We start from the raw sequence: 20,487 nt of genomic DNA on the forward strand, positions 1-20,487 counted from the left end.
GTGGCAGTCCAGCTGGACTGCCACAGGTTCGCCATCACTGGAAGAATTCCCCCTCCCCCTCATTTATCTTAGTTCATGGCACCCCACACAAGTTAAATAACAGCAAGACCAACAAAAGAAACCAACTGACAGATTAACAAAGAAGTCACTAAGCAGGTAAGTTAAATAATTATACATATTTGTTATTTAAACTATAAATATCACAATTTTTTTTTTCTCAAGGTGACACACCACCCGAATTATGCTCGGGTTTTTGGCGAATTTTGACACACCAAGCTCAAAAGGTTGCCCATCACTGATATAGTCTGTTGTAGAATGCAATCACACAACTGGAACCTTGTTTTCCTTTAATGTGTAAGACGGCCATCTTGATTTTTTGGCCCCACCCAAACACCGTTGACCTTCCCTTGCTTTTAAAACGAAAAGAGTCTTCTTTCTCTCTTCATGTCTACTATTTATTTCCTTTGCAGAAGCGGACATATTTAAAAAAAAATCTTTCTTGGCTAGGATTTCAACGGCAGCCAAACTGCCTTGGTCTGGATTATGCAGAGAATGAGGTATCCTTGGGCATTGCTTTGTGTGCCACCACCCAGCCACTCCGAGTTGTGGGAAGAGATGGATCTCAACAATAACAGGGAAAAGGCAAATGAAAATGGCCACAGGTGAGGCTGCTCCATGTTTCTCCATGTTTCTCCTTGGCTTGAAATTTGGAAATTACGGGAGAGATTACACAGGCCTACAAAAAAAATATTTTTTGTAATCATCGCAATTGACCTTGCACTTTTCTGAATCATTTTTTTTTGTTCTGATTTCAAAAATACATATAGATTTTCTGTAGTAGGAATAATAATAATAATAATAATGATAATAATAATAATATTAATAATAATAATAATGAAAATACAAAATCCAGCATAGTGATCTCATTTGCTGTGTTGTATTGACATAATAATAATAATAGTAATAATAGTAATAATAATAATAATAATAATAATAATAATAATAATAATAATAATAATTAGGTTTGTATACCGCCCCTCTCTGAAGACTTGGGGCGGCTCACAACAGCAATAAACAATGCAGTACAAATCCAATAATCAAAACTATAGCTAAGAACCCACTATCATTTAAAAATAGTCAATACTACCCAATCATAACCACACATAAATCTTACAAGCCAAAAAGAGAATACATCAATTATCCCTTGCCTCGTGACATTCAGTCGCTCAGATCCGGGCCGACCTCGACTCCAATTGTAAAACAGTGTCGACTGACAACGAGTCAGTCGAGGTGACTGGGGCACGTACTTGTCCACCTGTCTGGGAAGAGTTTGATCTGGTGACACCTGATGAAGTGGACAAGGCCATTGGAGCTGTGAATTCCGCCACCTGCTTACTGGATCCGTGTCCCTCCTGGTTGGTCTCGGCCAGCAGGGAGGTGACACGGAGCTGGGCCCAGGAGATTACCAACGCTTCCTTGGGGAGGGGAGTTTTTCCATCACTCTATAAAGAAGCGCTTGTGCGCCCCCTCCTCAAGAAGCCCTCCCTGGACCCAGCTGTACTTAACAACTACCGTCCAGTCTCCAACCTTCCCTTTATGGGGAAGGTTGTCGAGAAGGTGGTGGCACTCCAGCTCCAGCGGTCCTTGGAAGAAGCTGATTATCTAGGTCCCCAGCAGTCGGGTTTCAGGCCCGGTTACAGCACGGAAACCGCTTTGGTCGCGTTGATGGATGATCTCTGGCGGGCCCGGGACAGGGGTTTATCCTCTGTCCTGGTGCTCCTCGATCTCTCAGCGGCTTTCGATACCATCGACCATGGTATCCTTCTGCACCGGTTGGAGGGGCTGGGGGTGGGAGGCACTGTGCTCCAGTGGTTCTCCTCCTACCTCTCTGGCCGGTCGCAGTCGGTGTTAGTGGGGGGTCAGAGGTCGGCTCCGAGGTCTCTCCCTTGTGGGATGCCTCAGGGGTCGGTCCTCTCCCCCTTGCTATTTAACATCTACATGAAACCGCTGGGTGAGATCATCCAAGGACATGGGGTGAGGTATCATCAATATGCCGATGATACCCAGCTTTACATCTCCACCCCATGCCCAGTCAACGAAGCGGTGGAAGTGATGTGCCGGTGCCTGGAGGCTGTTGGGGCCTGGATGGGTGTCAACAGACTCAAACTCAACCCGGATAAGACGGAGTGGCTGTGGGTTCTGCCTCCCAAGGACAATCCCATCTGTCTGTCCATCACCCTGGGGGGGGAATTATTGACCCCCTCAGAGAGGGTCCGCAACTTGGGCGTCCTCCTCGATCCACAGCTCACATTAGAAAACCATCTCTCAGCTGTGGCGAGGGGGGCGTTTGCCCAGGTTCGCCTGGTGCACCAGTTGCGGCCCTATCTGGACCGGGACTCATTGCTCACAGTCACTCATGCCCTCATCACCTCGAGGTTCGACTACTGTAATGCTCTCTACATGGGGCTACCTTTGAAAAGTGTTCGGAAACTTCAGATCGTGCAGAATGCAGCTGCGAGAGCAGTCATGGGCTTACCCAGGTATGCCCATGTTTCACCATCACTCCGCAGTCTGCATTGGTTGCCGATCAATTTCCGGTCACAATTCAAAGTGTTGGTTATGACCTTTAAAGCCCTTCATGGCACTGGACCAGAATATCTCCGAGACCGCCTACTGCCGCACGAATCCCAGCGACCAATTAGGTCCCACAGAGTGGGCCTTCTCCGGGTCCCGTCAACTAAACAATGTCGGTTGGCGGGCCCCAGGGGAAGAGCCTTCTCTGTGGCGGCACCGACTCTCTGGAACCAACTCCCCCCAGAGATTAGAACTGCCCCTACTCTCCCTGCCTTCCGTAAACTCCTTAAAACCCACCTCTGCCGTCAGGCATGGGGGAACTGAAACACCTCCCCCGGGCATGTTTAATTTATGCATGGTATGTTTGTGTGTGCGTCTGTTAGTTTATGGGGTTCTTTTAAATCTTGTATACATTTTAAAGTTTTCTGATTATTTATGATTTGTTCTATTCTGTTGTGAGCCGCCCCGAGTCTTCGGAGAGGGGCGGCATACAAATCTAAATAATAAATAAATAAATAAATAAATAGATAGGTCTTCAGAGTCTTGCAGAAGGCCAGAAGGGGGGGCAGTTCGAATCTCCGGAGGGAGTTGCATGAATCCCAGCGGCCAATTAGATCCCACAGAGAAGGCTCTTCCCCTAGGTCCCGCCAGATGAAATTGTTTAGTCGACGGAACCCTGGAGAAGACCAACTCTGTGGGATCTAATTGGCCGCTGGGATTCATGCAGCAGAAGGCGGTCCTGTAGGTATTCTGGTCCGGCATCATTATTATAAGGTGTAGGAAACACACTGCTCAAAAAAAATAAAGGGGACACTTAAACAACAGAATATAAGTCCAAGTAAATCAAACTTCTGTGAAATCAAACTGTCCACTTAAGAAGCAACGCTGATTGACAATCAATTTCACATGCTGTTGTGCAAATGGAATAGTGGTGCAAATGAAGTATTCCATGAGAATATTTCATTCACTCAGATCTAGGATGTGTTATTTGAGTGTTCCCTTTATTTTTTTTGAGCCGTATATATTGGCAACATTAAGAAAACAGTAATTACCACATACATTGGAAAGGTAGAAATAACGTACTAACAAAAATGCTTCTATATCAGAAACGTTATGCGATAGAGCAAAAGTAAGCATATTTTTGGAATCAGCACATCCAACTCCATAAAACAGACATATTACCTTTGCTGATGGTTTTTTTTGTGTTGACCAGTGTTACGCTCTATTGGAAAACAGCCATGAAATTTCTCTCTCTCTCTCTCTCTCTCACACACACACACACACACACACACACACACAAACACACAATGTAGCATCATGCAGCCATTTGGGAGGTTTATAAAGTAGTGAAGGATGGGCTACAAAATATGAATGGCCTAGTCCTCCTTTAGGCACAGAAACAAACTGCATGATGTTAGCCCACCTCACAAGATTGTTGTAATGTGGAAAAAGGAAAGAGGGCATTATGGCTATAAATCTTATAAATGAAACCAGCCTCCCTCATTTGTGTCATCACAAACCATGGTACAATCGTTGGATAACTCTAGAACAGCGGTCCCAATAATGGGCTGCTGCCCCCATGGATTAGATTAGATTTATTGGATTTATATGCCGCCCCTCTCCGAAAACTCGGGGCGGCTCACAGCAAGACAAAAAACAATATATAATGACAATCCAATACCCACCAATCCAATTTCAATTTTAAGCTAAAAATTCACAAAAACAACCCCAAGTATTAAAACAAATAAACAAAACACACATACAATCAATCTAATACCAAAACAACATGGGCAAGGGGGAGATGTTTCAGTTCCCCCATGCCTGACGGCAGAGGTGGGTTTTAAGAAGTTTGCGAAAGGCAAGGAGGGTGGGGGCAATCCTAATCTCAGGGGGGAGTTGGTTCCAGAGGGTTGGAGCCGCCACAGAGAAGGCTCTTCCCCTGGGTCCCGCCAGACGACATTGTTTAGTCGACGGGACCCGGAGAAGGCCAACTCTGTGGGACCGAACCGGTCGCTGGGATTCGTGCGGCAGAAGGCGGTCCCGAAGGTATTCTGGTCCAGTGCCATGGAGGGCTTTATAGGTCATAACCAACACTTTGAATTGTGACCGGAAACTGATCGGCAACCAATGCAGGCTGCGGAGTGTTGGAGTGATATGGGCATACTTAGAGAAGCCCATAATTGCTCTCGCAGCTGCATTCTGCACGATCTGAAGTTTCCGAACACTTTTCAAAGGTAGCCCCATGTAGAGAGCGTTACAGTAGTCGAACCTCGAGGTGATTAGGGCATGAGTGACTGTGAGCAATGACTCCCGGTCCAAGTAGGGCCGCAACTGGCGCACCAGGCGAACCTGGGCAAACGCCCCCCTCGCCACAGCTGAAAGATGTTTCTCTAGTGTGAGCTGTGGATCGAGGAGGACGCCCAAGTTGCGGACCCTCTCTGAAGGGGTCAATAATTCCCCCCCCAGGGTAATGGATGGACAGATCGAGTTGTCCTTGGGAGGCAAGACCCACAGCCACTCCGTCTTGTCTGGATTGAGTTTGAGTTTGTTGACACCCATCCAGGCCCCAACAGCCTCCAGGCACCGGCACATCACTTCCACTGCTTCGTTGACTGGGCATGGGGTGGAGATGTACAGCTGGGTATCATCGGCATATTGATGATACCTCACCCCATGTCCTTGGATGATCTCGCCCAGCGGTTTCATGTAGATATTAAATAGCAGGGGGGAGAGGACCGACCCCTGAGGCACCCCACAAGGGAGAGACCTCGAGGTCGACCTCTGACCCCCCACTAACACCGACTGCGACCGACCAGAGAGGTAGGAGGAGAACCACTGGAGAACAGTGCCTCCCACTCCCAACCCCTCCAGCCGGCGCAGAAGGATACCATGGTCGATGGTATCGAAAGCCGCTGAGAGGTCAAGGAGCACCAGGACAGAGGACAAGCCCCTGTCCCGGGCCCGCCAGAGATCATCCATCAACGCGACCAAAGCAGTTTCCGTGCTGTAGCCGGGCCTGAATCCAGACTGCCGAGGACCTAGATAATCGGCTTCTTCCAAGGACCGCTGGAGTTGAAGTGCCACCACCTTCTCGACAACCTTCCCCATAAAGGGAAGGTTGGAGACTGGACGGTAGTTATTAAGCACGGCTGGGTCCAGGGAAGGCTTCTTGAGGAGGGGGCGCACAAGTGCCTCCTTATAAAGGGCCGGGAAGGACCCCCTCCCCAAGGAGGCGTTGACAATCTCCTGGACCCAGCTCCGTGTCACCTCCCGACTGGCCGAAACCAGCCAAGAGGGACACGGATCCAGTAAACAGGTGGCGGAACTCACAGCTCCAATGGCCTTGTCCACTTCATCAGGTGACACCAAGTCAAACTCCGCCCAGACAGGTGGACAAAGACGTTTAGCCCCAGTCGCCTCAACTGACTCGTTGTCAGTCGACTCTGTTTTACAATTGGAGTCGAGGTCCGCCCGGATCCGAGCGATTTTATCAGCGAAAAACGTGTTAAAGTCCTCAGCACTGCTCTGCAAGGGCTCCCCAACTCCCCCCTGATTAAGAAGGGAGCGGGTCACCCTGAACAGAGCGGCTGGGCGGGATTCCGCTGATGCAATCAAGGCGGCATGGTACGCGCATCTTGCCGCCTTGAGCGCCACTTTGTAAGTCTTAATATGAGCTCTTACAAGTGTTCGATCGGATTCAGACTTACTCTTCCTCCATCGCTTCTCCAGACGTCTCTTCTGGCGCTTCAACTCCCGGAGCTCCTCGTTGTACCATGGGGCTCTACGGGGTCTAGTGCCGCGGAGAGGTCGCAACGGCGCAATCCGGTCAAGAGCCCCTACTGCAGCCTTGTTCCAGGCCTCAGCAAGGGTCTCTGCCGAACTGTGAACGAGTGTATCTGGAATGACCCCAAGCGCCCTCTGGAAACCTTCTGGATCCATCAGGCGTCTGGGGCGGAACAACTTAATTGGTTCCGCCTCCCTGCGGGGAAGGATTGGAGCCAGGAAGTTAAGCCGCAGTAGGAAATGGTCTGACCATGACAAAGGCAACACTTCTAAGCCCCTTAGTCTCAGACCATTACTCAATTGCTCAGAGAGGAATATCATATCGGGTGCGTGCCCACCCCCGTGGGTTGGACCCTGAACTACTTGAGTCAGGTCCATGGCTGTCATGGTGGCCATGAACTCCTGTGCCAGTCCAGAGGAACCGCCGAGTGACGGCAGATTGAAGTCCCCCAGGACAATAAGTCCGGGGAACTCCACCGCCAACCCGGCCACCTCCTCGAGCAGCACAGGCAGGGCTGTTGACACGCAGCTGGGAGGCAGGTACGTGAGTAACAAGCCCACCTGAACCCCTAAGTCCAACTTCACCAGAAGGGACTCGCAACCCGCAACCTCTGGAGCAATGAGCCTACGCAGGCAAAGACTCTCCCTGGCTATAATAGCCACTCCTCCCCCCCTTCCCTGGGGTCGAGGTTGATGCCACACCCGAAACCCAGCTGGACAGATTTCCGAGAGAGGAACTCCTCCCTCTGGGCCCAGCCAGGTTTCGGTCACACAAGCCAGGTCGGCCTCCTCATCCAGGATCAAATCCCGGATGAGGAGAGCTTTATTTACCACCGACCTGGCATTGAGCAGCAGCAGCTTGAGCCCAGGGCCAGGATTACACTCGTCACCAGTATCTTGGGTTGAGCTCAAGGAGCCGGAAGGAGGGATCGCTACTAAGCAGCGATCTCTCCTTCCCCTGGAACGGCTAGCTCCAAGGCTCCCACCATATCTGCCTCTCCCCAGCAAGACCGGGATATTTTGACCCTCCGCCACCCCAGAGATAGGTGCCCCCTCCCCTCCTGCCTCTCCAGCGTCAGGTGTGCCAAGGGTATTATTTAAAACATAACCATTCAATTCATACATACTATAATCCCACCCCCCAAACCCATTCCATTTACTATCCCCCTCCCACCCACCCCCATTAAATTCATTCCCATAAAAATCCATTTCTAAAACCCTAATAATTAATTTAATTTAAAAAATAAATTATTAAAAAACACTACCCTTAAAATCAATTGATTAAAAACAGTAAGTATAAAAACATTAATATAAACCTCAATTAGGAACTATAAATTAATTATTAAATAGAAATGAAGGCAAAGAACAGCAGCAAGAGGGAACCAAACTCCAGGCTAACTGATGTCTTGGTCTCAAAGTGTCTTAAAGTGTCTTAAAGCCAATGTCTTAATCTTAAAGTGCAATAAAAGAGTGGACTTCTCAGTGTTGGCAACTGCCATTAACCGGCACCCCAGGGTCTGACTCTTATCTTGTTTGGGATTGTTCCAAGTTCTCTCCCTGTAGCAGTCCCAATAATCGCTGGTCACCCCAGTCTCCCCCCAAGAGTTCTTAGTTCTTTTGGGCGACATCTCTGAATCCCCACAGCTTCCGTTGCTCCGTACGGCTCTCAAACCTCTTCTGAGCAGCCTCCACATGGCCCCGACAGAGATGGTAATTAGTTGGCAGTTCAGATTCCACTGCCAGGCAGCATCCCCTTCGACACCAGGCGCCCCCACCATTTGGCGTCCTGGCATCTGAGATCTGCCTTGTCCGGTAAGCCAGGGCTAGCAGGGCTGTCTAATCCGATCCTGGTCAGCTGCAGATCGGCGCGGCAGGCAGGAGGCAATGAACGGCTCGAATTCTCTCCTCGCAGCCGTCATTTCTTGAGTCCCAGCCGCTCCCAGCTGACTCTCGGCGTCCTCAATGCCTCTGCCGCTTTTTCTCCTGTCGGTTCTTCTCACAATTCTCCTACCGACGACAGGCAGCTAAGTGGCAAGCAGATGTCAAGCAGTTGCAGAGGAGGATGGAGGAGGATGGTTTAGACGGCAAGCGGCAAGCGGCTAAGGGGGGGGGGGGGGGCAGGCGGCTCAGGTTGTAACGGCGGCCGCCATTTTCGGCGTCACAGCTGGTCCCAGCGGATCAACAAGTTGTCTCTCGAACGCCTCTCCAGCGCCTCCAGCATTTTCCCAGTCAGGATCCTCCAACACGGGCACTTCTCCCCTCTCCGATGTTATAAAAAATAAGTTGCTGTGTTTGTTAAAGAGCCTCCATATTTCGATGTTCCCCCCGTAGTCCAGCGGAGCAACGGAACTCTCCTCCCTGTTGCTTCACCGGAACCGGATAGCATGGGGTGGGGGACAGAGTGGGGGTAGCGCGTTTATGCACTATTTATTGAATACAATAGTTTTTTTAATTGCCCTTCCTTCTCTAATACCTTAGTATGATCCTTAATTACTTTTAAAATAGGAAATATTTAAATAGTATGTTTATACCCATAAACGCTTTAAGCATTTTAAGCATTATCTAGAACTGAACTTTTACAGCAATGAAAGAAAATTGAGCTACTTGCCTAATCTGTTCTCATATTGAACCTTGTGGGTTCAGTACACAACCTTAAAATGTTACTGTGCTGCTCAACAAATAATGCTGTCTATCATTTGTCCTTTTTGTGTCTATTCAAATAATGTGACTTAATCAACTGAAAAAGAGTCCCAGCACCTATTTGAAAACTTATCTTGGTCAGCAAGCCACTCCTACCCAGTCACATGACCTTTAAGCCACCCGCTGCTGACATGATTGTCAAGCCACTCCCACCTGGTCACATGACCACCAAGCCACTCCTACCTGGTCACATGACCATCAAGCCACACCAACAAAATAAACCACAGTGTGCCAATAAAAATTTTGACAGCCCATCCCTGAGTGGTCCCCAATCTTTCTGGCTCTGCAGACTGGCAGCGGAGATGGGGAGGTGTCACACATACGCCCTCTGCTTACACAAATGGAGCTTTGTGTGATTGCCGGACGCTTGTGTGAACCTGTTCCGAATGGGCGGTGGGCTGGTATCAGTCTACAGACCAAGGGTTGGAGAGCTCGTCTCCAGAAAATGCAAAAATTTATTTGTGCAGAGATTCTTAAGCCTAGGAAAATGTCACTCTTGGTATTGAGAGTGAGCCCTGGGTCCATTCCTCTGTCTGACCTATAAAGCCCTTCATGGCACTGGACCAGATTACCTCAGGGACCGCCTTCTGCGGCACGAATCCCAGCGACCAGTTAGGTCCCACAGAGTGTGTCTTCTCCGGGTCCCGTCAACTAAAGAATGCCGCTTGGCGGGACCCAGGGGAAGAGCCTTCTCTGTGGCGGCCCTGGCCCTCTGGAACCAACTCCTCCCAGAGATTAGAATTGCCCCCACCCTCCTTGCCTTTCGTAAGCTTCTTAAAACCCACCTCTGCCATCAGGCATGGGGGAACTGAGATTCCTTTTCCCACTAGGCCTTTACAATTGTATGCATGATATGTTTGTATGTATGTTTGGTTTTTTATATTAAGGGGTTTTTAATTCGCTTTTAGTATTGGATTATTACTGTACACTGTTTATGATTGCTGTTAGCTGCCCCCAGTTTTCGGAGAGGGGCTGCATATAAATCCAATAAATCCCATAGATAGATAGATAGATAGATAGATAGATAGATAGATAGATAGATAGATAGATAGATAGATAGATGATAGATAGATAGATAGATAGATAGATAGATAGGAAGAAAGATAGATAGATAGGTAGATAGATAGATAGATAGATAGATAGATAGATAGATGATAGATAGATAGATAGATAGATAGATAGATAGATAGATAGATAGATGATAGATAGATAGATAGATAGATAGATAGATAGATAGATAGATAGATAGATAGATAGATGATAGATAGATAGGAAGAAAGATAGATAGATAGGTAGATAGATAGATAGATAGATAGATAGATAGATAGATAGATAGATAGATAGATAGATAAATAAATAAATAAGCAAGCCTACCTCACAGGACTGTCTTCCGAACAGAACAGCAAAAAGGAAAGCTCAGCTAGGAAACGCCTTAAAGGAAAGGTGGGGAAACACGATAAGTTATTTTTTTTAAAAAGAAAAACCCTTTTCCCTTGCCCAGCCTGGAAACAAAAAGGAAGGGAGACAAGTTCAAAAATCATGATTATTCTATTCTACAGGAAAACAATGAAATCCACAACTATTTTCTTAACAAGGGCACATCTGGAATTCTTCGAAGGACCCACCCAGTTAATTCCCCAAAGCCATCCATTCTGTGAATTGCTTTCCCTGGCTTTGTTTTATTCCTATAACGAACTTGTTCCCCCATTGATCTCTGAAGCCATTTGACGGGGTTCTTTGTTTAGCTCAATGGGTGGTGCCCTGGCTTGGCACTCCCTCGACCCACAGCCAGCACCCCAGGAAGCCTCTCAGATTTATCAAGGCAATGGGACCATCACTAGTTATTTCACACCTGCTTCTCCTCATAAATAGTTCTTCTCCTCCATAAATGAGATTTAACCCAAAATTACATGAGAGTTTTTTAAAATTATTCCCTGGATATTTAGGAATGATTCAATTTTAATTGAAGTGTATGTTAATGAAGTGGCATCATCACATTGCTAACCTTTTTTCTTACTCATATATTGTATGTATCTACGCGCAGAAAGTGAAAATATCTTTTTGGATTCCATCATCCTATCTTATGCACACATTGACATTACAGCTGTTTATTTATAATTGCTCGCCAGTGTTTTTTCCAGCTCTGGAAAATCCACTTTTTAATACGTCAAACAGTGATGCCAAATATAATTTCTAGTTTTAAAAAAATTCCTCAACAACAATGGTTTTTTTCAGGTGCAGTTTCCTCACACTTTTTTCCCCCCAGTAGTCATTTGCTTTTTCAACTTTAGGAAGGTATAAAAATAAATCTGGGGCCAAAAAATGATCTTGGTGTCCGTGGATCGGTATCTTTCAGCTTGCTTTATCTCTTGTTTTCTGGCAAGGATAGCAACAGTGGGGAACACATATGCTGCCTTAAGAAAATATGATACAAATGATCCCAAAGATTTCCCCATTATGTTGGAAGTGTAAGAAGGAAATAGGGTCCTATTACCATCAATGGTGGACGTGTAGTAAAGTTAAGCTTTACTGGAAAATGATAGAAAGAATAATAAAAGAAATAGTAAAACAGGAGATAGAAATACAGTGATCCCCCGGTTATTGCGTCCCCGACCATTGCGAACAGGGTAATTTGCTATTTTTGAACCCGGAAGTCAAAACACCATCTGCGCATGCGTGCCCTTTTTTCTATGGGCACGCATGCGTAGATGGGCCGGGCAGATCAGCTGCTGGGCGGCTTCCCTGGGTCTTCCCCCTCTTGCTGGCGGGAGGGCGAAGCCCCACCCAGCACCCGCTCGCCCGCCCTTCGCCCGGGAAGTTCGCCAGGAGTCAGCGGAGAAGGGCGCGCCTGCTTTAAAACGATTGGAGCCGGCCGGCTCCGATCATTTTAAAGCAGGCGCGCCCTTCTCCGCTGACTCCTGGCGAACTTCCCCGCTTTAGGAGTCAGCGGAGAACGGCGCGCCTGCTTTAAAATGAGTCCCGAAGACAAACGCGGAAGTTTGACGTTTGTCTTCGGGACTCATTGGAAAGCTCCGATCGTTTTAAAGCAGGCGCGCCGTTCTCCGCTGACTCCTAAAGCGGGGAAGTTCGCCAGGAGTCAGCGGAGAACGGCGCGCCTGCTTTAAAACGATCGGAGCTTTCCAATGAGTCTTGAAGACAAACGTCAAACTTCCGCGTTTGTCTTCGGGACTCATTGGAAAGCCGCGCGGGTGTTTTAAAACGTCGCCGCCGACATGGGGGGCTTGCTAGCACCCCCCCAAACCCGGGTTCGGGGTTCGGGGGGGTGCTAGCGAGCCCCCCATGTCGGCGGCGACGTTTTAAAACAGCCGCGCCGCCCCCAATCTTTGGCTCCTCGCTAGCGCTGCGGAAGTTAAAAACACCATCTGCACATGCGCAGATGGTGTTTTTACTTCCGCAGCGCTACTTCGCGAAATCCCGCTCGTTGCGGGGGGTCCTGGAATGGAACCCTCGCAACGAGCGGGGGATCATTGTAACCCCAGAATTCTATTTACTGGGTATAACCAATCAGAAATATAAGAAAGAAATTTTACATTTAGTTATTCATATTTTGACCGCGGCCAGGATAATATATGCGCAAAATTGGAAAGGGGAAAATATCCCCAAGAAAAGGAAGTTATTAAAAAAATATTAGATTGCGCTGAAATGGATGTGATGACAAGACGGTTAAAAGATCAAGAAGAAACAGAATTTTATGAGATATGGAACAAAGTGTATATATGGATAAACAAGAAAAAATATTAAAAGTAAAAATAAACAAACAAATAAATAAATAAGATAATTGTATTAGTAGAGATATGATTTAAGTGTTATGTTAGAATTAGTAGGGATATGATTTAAGAGTTACCCGTATATACTCGAGTATAAGTCGCTCCGACTATAAGTCGAGGCCCCTACTTTTGCCACAAAAATTGGGGTAAATTTATTGACCCGTGTATAAGTCGAGGATGGAAAATGCAGCGGCTACTGGTAACTTATTAAAATGGAAACCAATAAAATTACATCAATTGAGGCATCAGTAGGGTAAATGTTTTAGAATATTTATTTCAAAGAAAACCAGTAAACTAGCTCTGTAAGTTTAAAAGAGGGTAAACAGGTATATGTACCCCAAGGCAGTATAGGCAAAAAAATTGCAAGTACTGTACTTACCTCAATCCCCCATTGCTCCTGCTGGTTTGGGTTAGGGTTAGGATATTTGGCCTCTCCTTGCCTCAAAGAGATACAATTTCCCTCTCTATTTACTATGACTAAACATCCAAAATATACTATTTAATTCTATGTATATATGCCGTATGTATACATACATATTACACACAGGCACACAAAAATATACCGTACATTGTTTACTATATAAACTGTATATGTACGGTATATTTACAGAGAGAGAGAGAGAGAGAGGGAGGGAGCTCTTGTAAAATTACCGGTATACTGTATACGGTACATTCAACCTCACTTACTGTAATAGGAAAAACAAACCCAGAGTCCACTTTCTGCCACACATTTAACCATAACTAGAACATTACACATATGGTACCTTCAGATGTACCAGTACTTCCCTAGCTTGCACATCACTGTTAGAGCTAGGAAATGCCATGGATTGAGTAAAATGTGGTGATTCTCACTGAACAACGCTTTTGTTCAACAACCACAATTTTGGGCTCAATTGTGGTCATAGGTCTTTCTTTCTTTCTTTCTTTCTGTCTCTCTCTCCTTCCTTTCTTCCTTCTCCCCCCCCTTTCTTTTTCTGTCTGCCTATCTTCTTTCCTTTTTCTTTCCTTCTTCAGTCCCTTCCCTCCCTCCCTTTCCTTTTTTGTCTTTTTTCCTTCCTACCATCTTTCTTTGTCTCTCTTCCTTTCTACCATCTTTTTTTTTCTTTCTTTCTGTCTTCCTTCTTTCCTAACTCCTTCCTTCCTTCCCTCTCTCCCTCCCTCTTTCCTTGCCGCCCAACTCCAACAGGACTCTGGATTCTCCCTTCTTAACCGGGCAGTTGCCGCTTTTTTGCTGTTTAGCGCTCGAACGCTGCACTAAACAGAAAGAAGCGGCAACTGCCCGGTTAAGAAGGGAGAATCCACCACCTAGCCAAACGGCTTTTTTACTGTTTAGCGCAGCGTTCGAGCGCTAAACAGCAAAAAAGCGGCAACTGCCCGGTTAAGAAGGGAGAATCTACCCCCTAGCCAAACGGCTTTTTTACTGTTTAGCGCAGCGTTCGAGCGCTAAACAGGAAAAAAGCCGTTTGGCTAGGGGGTGGATTCTCCCTTCTTAACCAGGCAGTTGCCGCTTCTTTCAAGCTGAAAGACGGCTGTCTTTCCCTAAGCCGCTTGCGCCCTCTTGTGGTGACCTGTCAGTCACCCGAGTATAAGTCGAGGTCGGGTTTTTCAGCCCATTTTTTGGGCTAAAAAACTCGACTTATACTCGAGTATATACGGTATGTTAGAATTAGTTTATGTATGAAGATTTATTATAAAAAGTTAAACAAATTTCTTCTTTTCATTTAAAGTAATAAGTTGATCTTAAGCATTTTTTGAATGTATTTTTTTTCTGTATTGAAATTTTACTTCTAGAATAAGCGGGGAAGATACAACCCCATTTTTATGTTAAATGTCGGTTTTGTCTATTTTAAGAAAATTAATAAAATTTATTGGGAAAAAAAGAAAATATGATACAAATGAAAATGGTATAGCAGTGATGGTGAACCTTACCGTCATACATTTCTCACATCTTCACAAAGGATTATTATTTCTCCTTTCTTCTAGTGTGGCAAAGCAGGAAGGTGCTCTCGTTAAGAGTCTGAGCAGGAAACCCAATGGCATCACATTGCTTGAGAAGGCAAAAGAAGTGAGTCTGGTTTTGGAGTCCCTCCATCCAAAGTTAAAACTGAAATACAGGGGATAGGGGATTCAGGGGTCTCCAACCTTGGCATCTTTAAGCCTGACTGACTTCAACTCCCAGAATTCCCCAACCAGCTTTGATAACTCTCCAAGAGGCCAGGGATGATTTTGTTTATTTCTTTATTATTACATTTATTTGTCACTTATCTTGTGGTTCATGGTAACTGAGCAACATTAGATGGTTACCCTCATCCAGAGAGCAACATAATTTCAGTAGCCAGACTAAGATGTAATTGGTTCAGTTTAGGCTTTAGTACTTTTTATGAAACTCGCTTGAGTTAAAATGACAAGTTAAATGACAACTGTAAAATGACAATTATGAGACTGTGCCCAAACCTGTGTCCATAAAAGACCTGAAACCTGTGCCTCAAGGTTGACTCATCCTTCCATCCTTCCAACGTGGGTAAAATGAGGACCCAGATTGTTGGGGGCAATAGGCTGATTCTGTAAACCGCTTAAAGAGGGCTGTAAAAGCACCATGAAGTGGTATATAAGTGGTATATAAACTACTTTCGTAAACTACTCAAGACCCACCTATACCGCCAGGCATGGGGGAGTTGAGACACCTTTCCCCCAGGCTCTTTATATTTTATATTTGGTATGTATGTGCTGTTTGGTTTTTAAATATGATAGGGTTTTATATGCTTCTTTTTTAATATTAGATTTGTTTCGCTATAATATTGTTTTTTATTATTGTTGTGAGCCGCCCCGAGTCTTCAGAGAGGGGTGGCATACAAATCTAATAAATTATTATTATTATTATTATTATTATTATTATACAAGTCTAAATGCTCTTGCCATTTCTATAAAAACATGCATTGTGAAGACAGTTACAAACCTAGTTGCTAAATCTGATTGTTTTTTATTGTTTCTTGTGTAGCATAAACTCCAACTCACTTGATAATTTGTATTCAGAATATTATGCAAAGGCAATGTAGTACAATAATCAGCTGACATGTATTTGGGTTAAATGTTTTATGCTGAATTCAATGTCCTACTCAGCTCTGAAGTTTACTCTTGTGAAGAGAAAAACAAATAGTTTCTAATGGATGGATGGATGGTTGGATGGATGGAAAGATAGAAAGTGATAGATGATAGATGATAGATGATGATAGATGATTAGATAGATAGATAGATAGATAGATAGATAGATAGATAGATAGATAGATAGACAGACAGACAGACAGACAGACAGACAGACAGACAGACAGACAGACAGACATGAATTTTAGAGGAAGACAGCAATAAGATCTAAAATAATCTAATCAAATGCATTGTTTTTTGTTTCTTTTCTGCCCAGAAACTTATCCAGAATAATACCGTACAAACATCCAGATGCCCAAGGCATTTAAAAATTAAAAATCAGGAGACTGGAACGATCCTTCAAGATGTATTGCACCAGGAGGCCAAAGAGGTAAGAGAAATGATTAGGTGTTTTTTCTAGCTGTCTAGCAGAAAATAGACACACTCGTGGCCATAGCAGATTCTCCCCTTCTCAGGGAAAGCTGAAGAAGACTCTTTAAATAACTGAAGGACTGTCATCTGTCATCCCAAGTCGCAGCCATAACTGTTACTGTTAGAAGCTTAAAATTACAGGAAGGCATATCCTCATTAAAATTAGCTTAAAAAACACATTATAATGAAAGAAATTAGTAGGGAAACTATTTGCCCAGGAAGGTAGAGATTTTCTTTTCACTATTCCTGCTTCAGCAGAGTTTGAGCAAGCATCTTCCAAGAATCCATTCCTGAGATTCCTGTTCAGAACACAAGTTGCATTGCTACCACTTCACTTTTGGATTCTATCTGTAGATTCTATCTAATAATTATTTGAGAATTTATCAAATGCAAAAATAAAGAAAATTAAAATAATAATTAAAAATACATAGTGTATATTAACACTACATACATACATACATACATACATACATACATACATACATACCGTGTTTCCCCGAAAGTAAGACAGTGTCTTACTTTCTTTTTATCCCCAAAAGCCCCACTATGTCTTACTTTCGGGGTATGTCTTATATTGGAAAAAAATTGTCGAATTTTTTGTTTTAACCATAAAATTAACATTTAGACGCGGTGACGTATGGAGGGGGGGCGGCGCGGAAGTGGGCAGGAGGCGGCGCTCATTAAGATCAGAGGGAGGTGGCAGACGCGGCGACGTAGGGAGAGGGGGACGGTGCGGAGGTGGGCAGGAGGCTGCGCGCAGCTAGATGAGAGGGAGGCGGCAATACCCCCGTGTTTCCCCGAAAGTAAGACATATGTCTTACTTTCGGGGTACGGCTTATATTAGCCGACCCCCCTGAAACCCCCGATACGTCTTACAATCAGGGGTGTCTTACTATCGGGGAAACAGGGTATATACATACAGTCAAGGGCTGCAAAAAAAATTACTACCACACTGTGGGCATGGCTTATTTTGTGGGTGTAATGGCTTGCTGGCCATGTGACCAAGTGGGAGTGGCTTGACAATCATGTGACGGGGTGGCTTAAAGATCATATGACTGGCTTAAAGATGGCCAACTTGACGTCACTAACATCAAGGGTTTGGGTTAGAGTTTGGGGGCCTGGCCTCTCTTTGCCTGAAAGAGATACAATTTCCCTTACGATTACTGAACATCCAAAATATACTCTTTAATTCTATGTATCTATGCCATATGTTTACATATATATTAAACACTGGCACACAAAAATATACATTATCTGCTGTATAAAGTGTATGTACACACATGCACATGCACAGCTCTTCTAAAATTATACACATTTTATTTTTATTTATTTATTTATTTAGTCCAATACCTAATACACATTGAAGAGAATAGATATGTAGTAATATAACTAAAGAAACGAATAGAAGAAAAGATATAAAAGTATAGGTGAACAAATTTGAAAGGAAGAAAAGATAAATGAGATAAGGAGAGACAATTGGACAGGGGACGGAAGGTACACTGGTGCCCTTATGCACACCCCTTACTGACCTCTAAGGAACCTGGAGAGGTCAATCGTGGATAGTCTAAGAGAAAAATGTTGGGGGTTAGGGGTTGACACTACTAGTCAGCTAATGAGTTCCATGCTTCGACAATTTGGTTGCTGAAGTCATATTTTTTACAGTCAAGTTTGGAGCAGTTAATATTAAGTTTGAATCTGTTGCGTGCTCTTGTGTTGCTGTAATTGAAGCTGAAGTAGTCATTGACAGGTAGAACGTTGCAGCATATGATCTTGGGGGCAATACTTAGATCGTGTTTTAGGCAACGTACTTCTAAGTTTTCTAGACCTAGGATTGATAGTCTGCTTTCGTAGGGTATTCTGTTTCGAGTGGAGGAGTGAATGGCTCTTCTGGTGAAGTATCTTTGGACATTTTCAAGGGTGTTGATGTCCGAGATGTGGTGTGGGTTCCAGAAAGATGAACTGTATTCAAGGATGGGTCTGGCAAAAGTTTTGTAGACTCTGGTGAGTAGTGTGAGATTGCCAGAGCAGAAGCTACGTAGGATCAGGTTAACAACTCTAGAAGCCTTTTTGGCGATATTGTTGCAGTGGGCTTTGGCACTTAGATCATTTGATATTAGTATTGCAAGGTCTTTTACTGAGTGGGGGTTGGCTGTGAGATTTTGTTTATTTTTTTGCCGATGTGGAGGGTAGAACATTTGCTGGTTCAACCTCATTTACTCAGGAAAAACATAGCCAGAGCCCAGAAGGGGGGAAAAAGAAAAAAAAAAATCAATTTTTTTCCTACTGGTTCTGCGTACCTGACCAAAATTTTTCTACCGCTTCTACGTACCTGACCATCACTATGTAAGGGTAATGTTCCATTGAAGTGGGTATTAAACCACCCCGAAGATTAAACTCTGCACCTGTGCCTACTGCTGATTCTGGAAGTGTTTGTTAATCCATCTCTTTTGCCTGTATGTATTTTTTCCCCAGGTTCTTAACTGCCAGAACAAAGTTTGCCAGGGATCTCTCATGAAACAAAAAGGGTTAATCCGAAGTCCCCGAGAAGAACCCATCCCTAGAGACAAATTACTACTCCAAGCAACTGAGTTTATCCATCTTTTCTACAACACACTTCAAAAGTGAGTCAGGGGGTTTCTTTGTTTATTTTGAGCTTCTATCTTGTGATTCACTTCCTTTCTGGCAATTTTGGAAGGCCTTTTTAAAGACTCAGGTTGTGATTGGCATAATAGTGTTATTCTAATTGTAAACTGTCTTTGTGTTGTCATCCATTTGTAAGTGAAACAGAAAAAGAAAGAACAGGTCATCAGGGGAAGGCATCTCTCAGAACAAAGAAAAGGACGAAGAAAATTAGAGAACATTTACATTGAAATTCTGCTTTCAGACCTCCAAGCTGATTTGCATACAATCCTGCAACCAACATCAAAAATATTTTGGGGAGAGGGATATGTGAGAGAGGGACTAACGGTGTTCCTGATGTTTTGACATTTTTGTCTAGATAATGCAAATTATATAATGGTGCAATGATGCACACAACATTCTTGTATCAGACATCTGTGGCAGGTGCAAGGACCCACACCTGCTTTCTCAGCTCTTGCATCCTTGGCAAGTCAGATAAAGGGACAACTTCATAGATAGGTAGCTCTACCACCTGTTCTCCTTAAGCCATTCTTTCATGCACAGGCAGTCTTGAGCAATTTCACACACCCTTTGAAAGGAAGAAACCTGTCGTGTACAGAAAGTTTTGCCTCTCAGGGCTAGAGGCTAAAGGTGAAGAGGAATGCCCAGAAATGAATGCCTTATTATCTCCAAATAGCCGCTGACAAGACATTAGAAATATAATACAGCTCATCTGTTTGGAACCCATATCGCATCTCAGACATTAACACCCTTGAAAATGTCCAAAGATATTTCACCAGAAGAGCCCTTCACTCCTCCACTCGAAATAGAATACCCTACGAGACTAGACTTTCAATCCTGGGCCTAGAAAGCTTAGAACTAAGATGCCTTAAACAAGATCTAAGTATTGTCCACAAGATCATATGCTGCCACGTCCTGTCTGTCGGCGACTACTTGTGCTCCAACCACAACAACACAAGAGCACACAACAGATTTAAACTTAGTATTAACTGCAAAAAATATGACTTCAGTAACCGAGTTGTCGAAGCGTGGAACTCATTACTGGACTCCATGGTGTCATCCCCAAACCCCCAACACTTTACCCTTAGATTATCTACGGTTGACCTATCCAGATTCCTAAGAATTCAGTAAGGGGCGAGTACAAGTGCACTAGAGTCCTATTGCTCTCCTATATCTCCTATACCTTTCTTCTATTCCTATGATGTCTTCTATTCTTTCATTGATATGTTTGTTCAATTACTATATCTTCTTTTCTATTATCTCTTAAATATATTTTACTATGAGTATCTCCTCTATAACCTTCATCATGTATTTTACTATGTGTATATAGATATTATTATTATTATTATTATTATTATTATTATTATTATTTATTAGATTTGTATGCCGCCCCTCTCTGTAGACTCGGGGCAGCTCACAACAATAACAA

General features: G+C 44.4%; 1 protein-coding gene across 1 annotated transcript in view; it reads left to right on the plus strand.

Annotated features, from left to right (window-relative positions):
• The first annotated feature begins 543 nt into the window (after positions 1–543).
• Positions 544–20,487, plus strand: part of NOS2 (nitric oxide synthase 2) — a 72,285-nt gene continuing 52,341 nt past the window's right edge. Inside the window, exons 1-4 of the mRNA XM_070735302.1 lie at positions 544–662; positions 14,829–14,910; positions 16,264–16,377; positions 18,891–19,039. Coding sequence (XP_070591403.1) covers positions 544–662; positions 14,829–14,910; positions 16,264–16,377; positions 18,891–19,039 — 464 coding nt within the window. The remainder of the gene's footprint in view (positions 663–14,828; positions 14,911–16,263; positions 16,378–18,890; positions 19,040–20,487) is intronic.

This window comes from Erythrolamprus reginae, chromosome 1 (genome assembly GCF_031021105.1).
Source record: "Erythrolamprus reginae isolate rEryReg1 chromosome 1, rEryReg1.hap1, whole genome shotgun sequence".
NCBI lineage: Eukaryota > Metazoa > Chordata > Lepidosauria > Squamata > Dipsadidae > Erythrolamprus > Erythrolamprus reginae.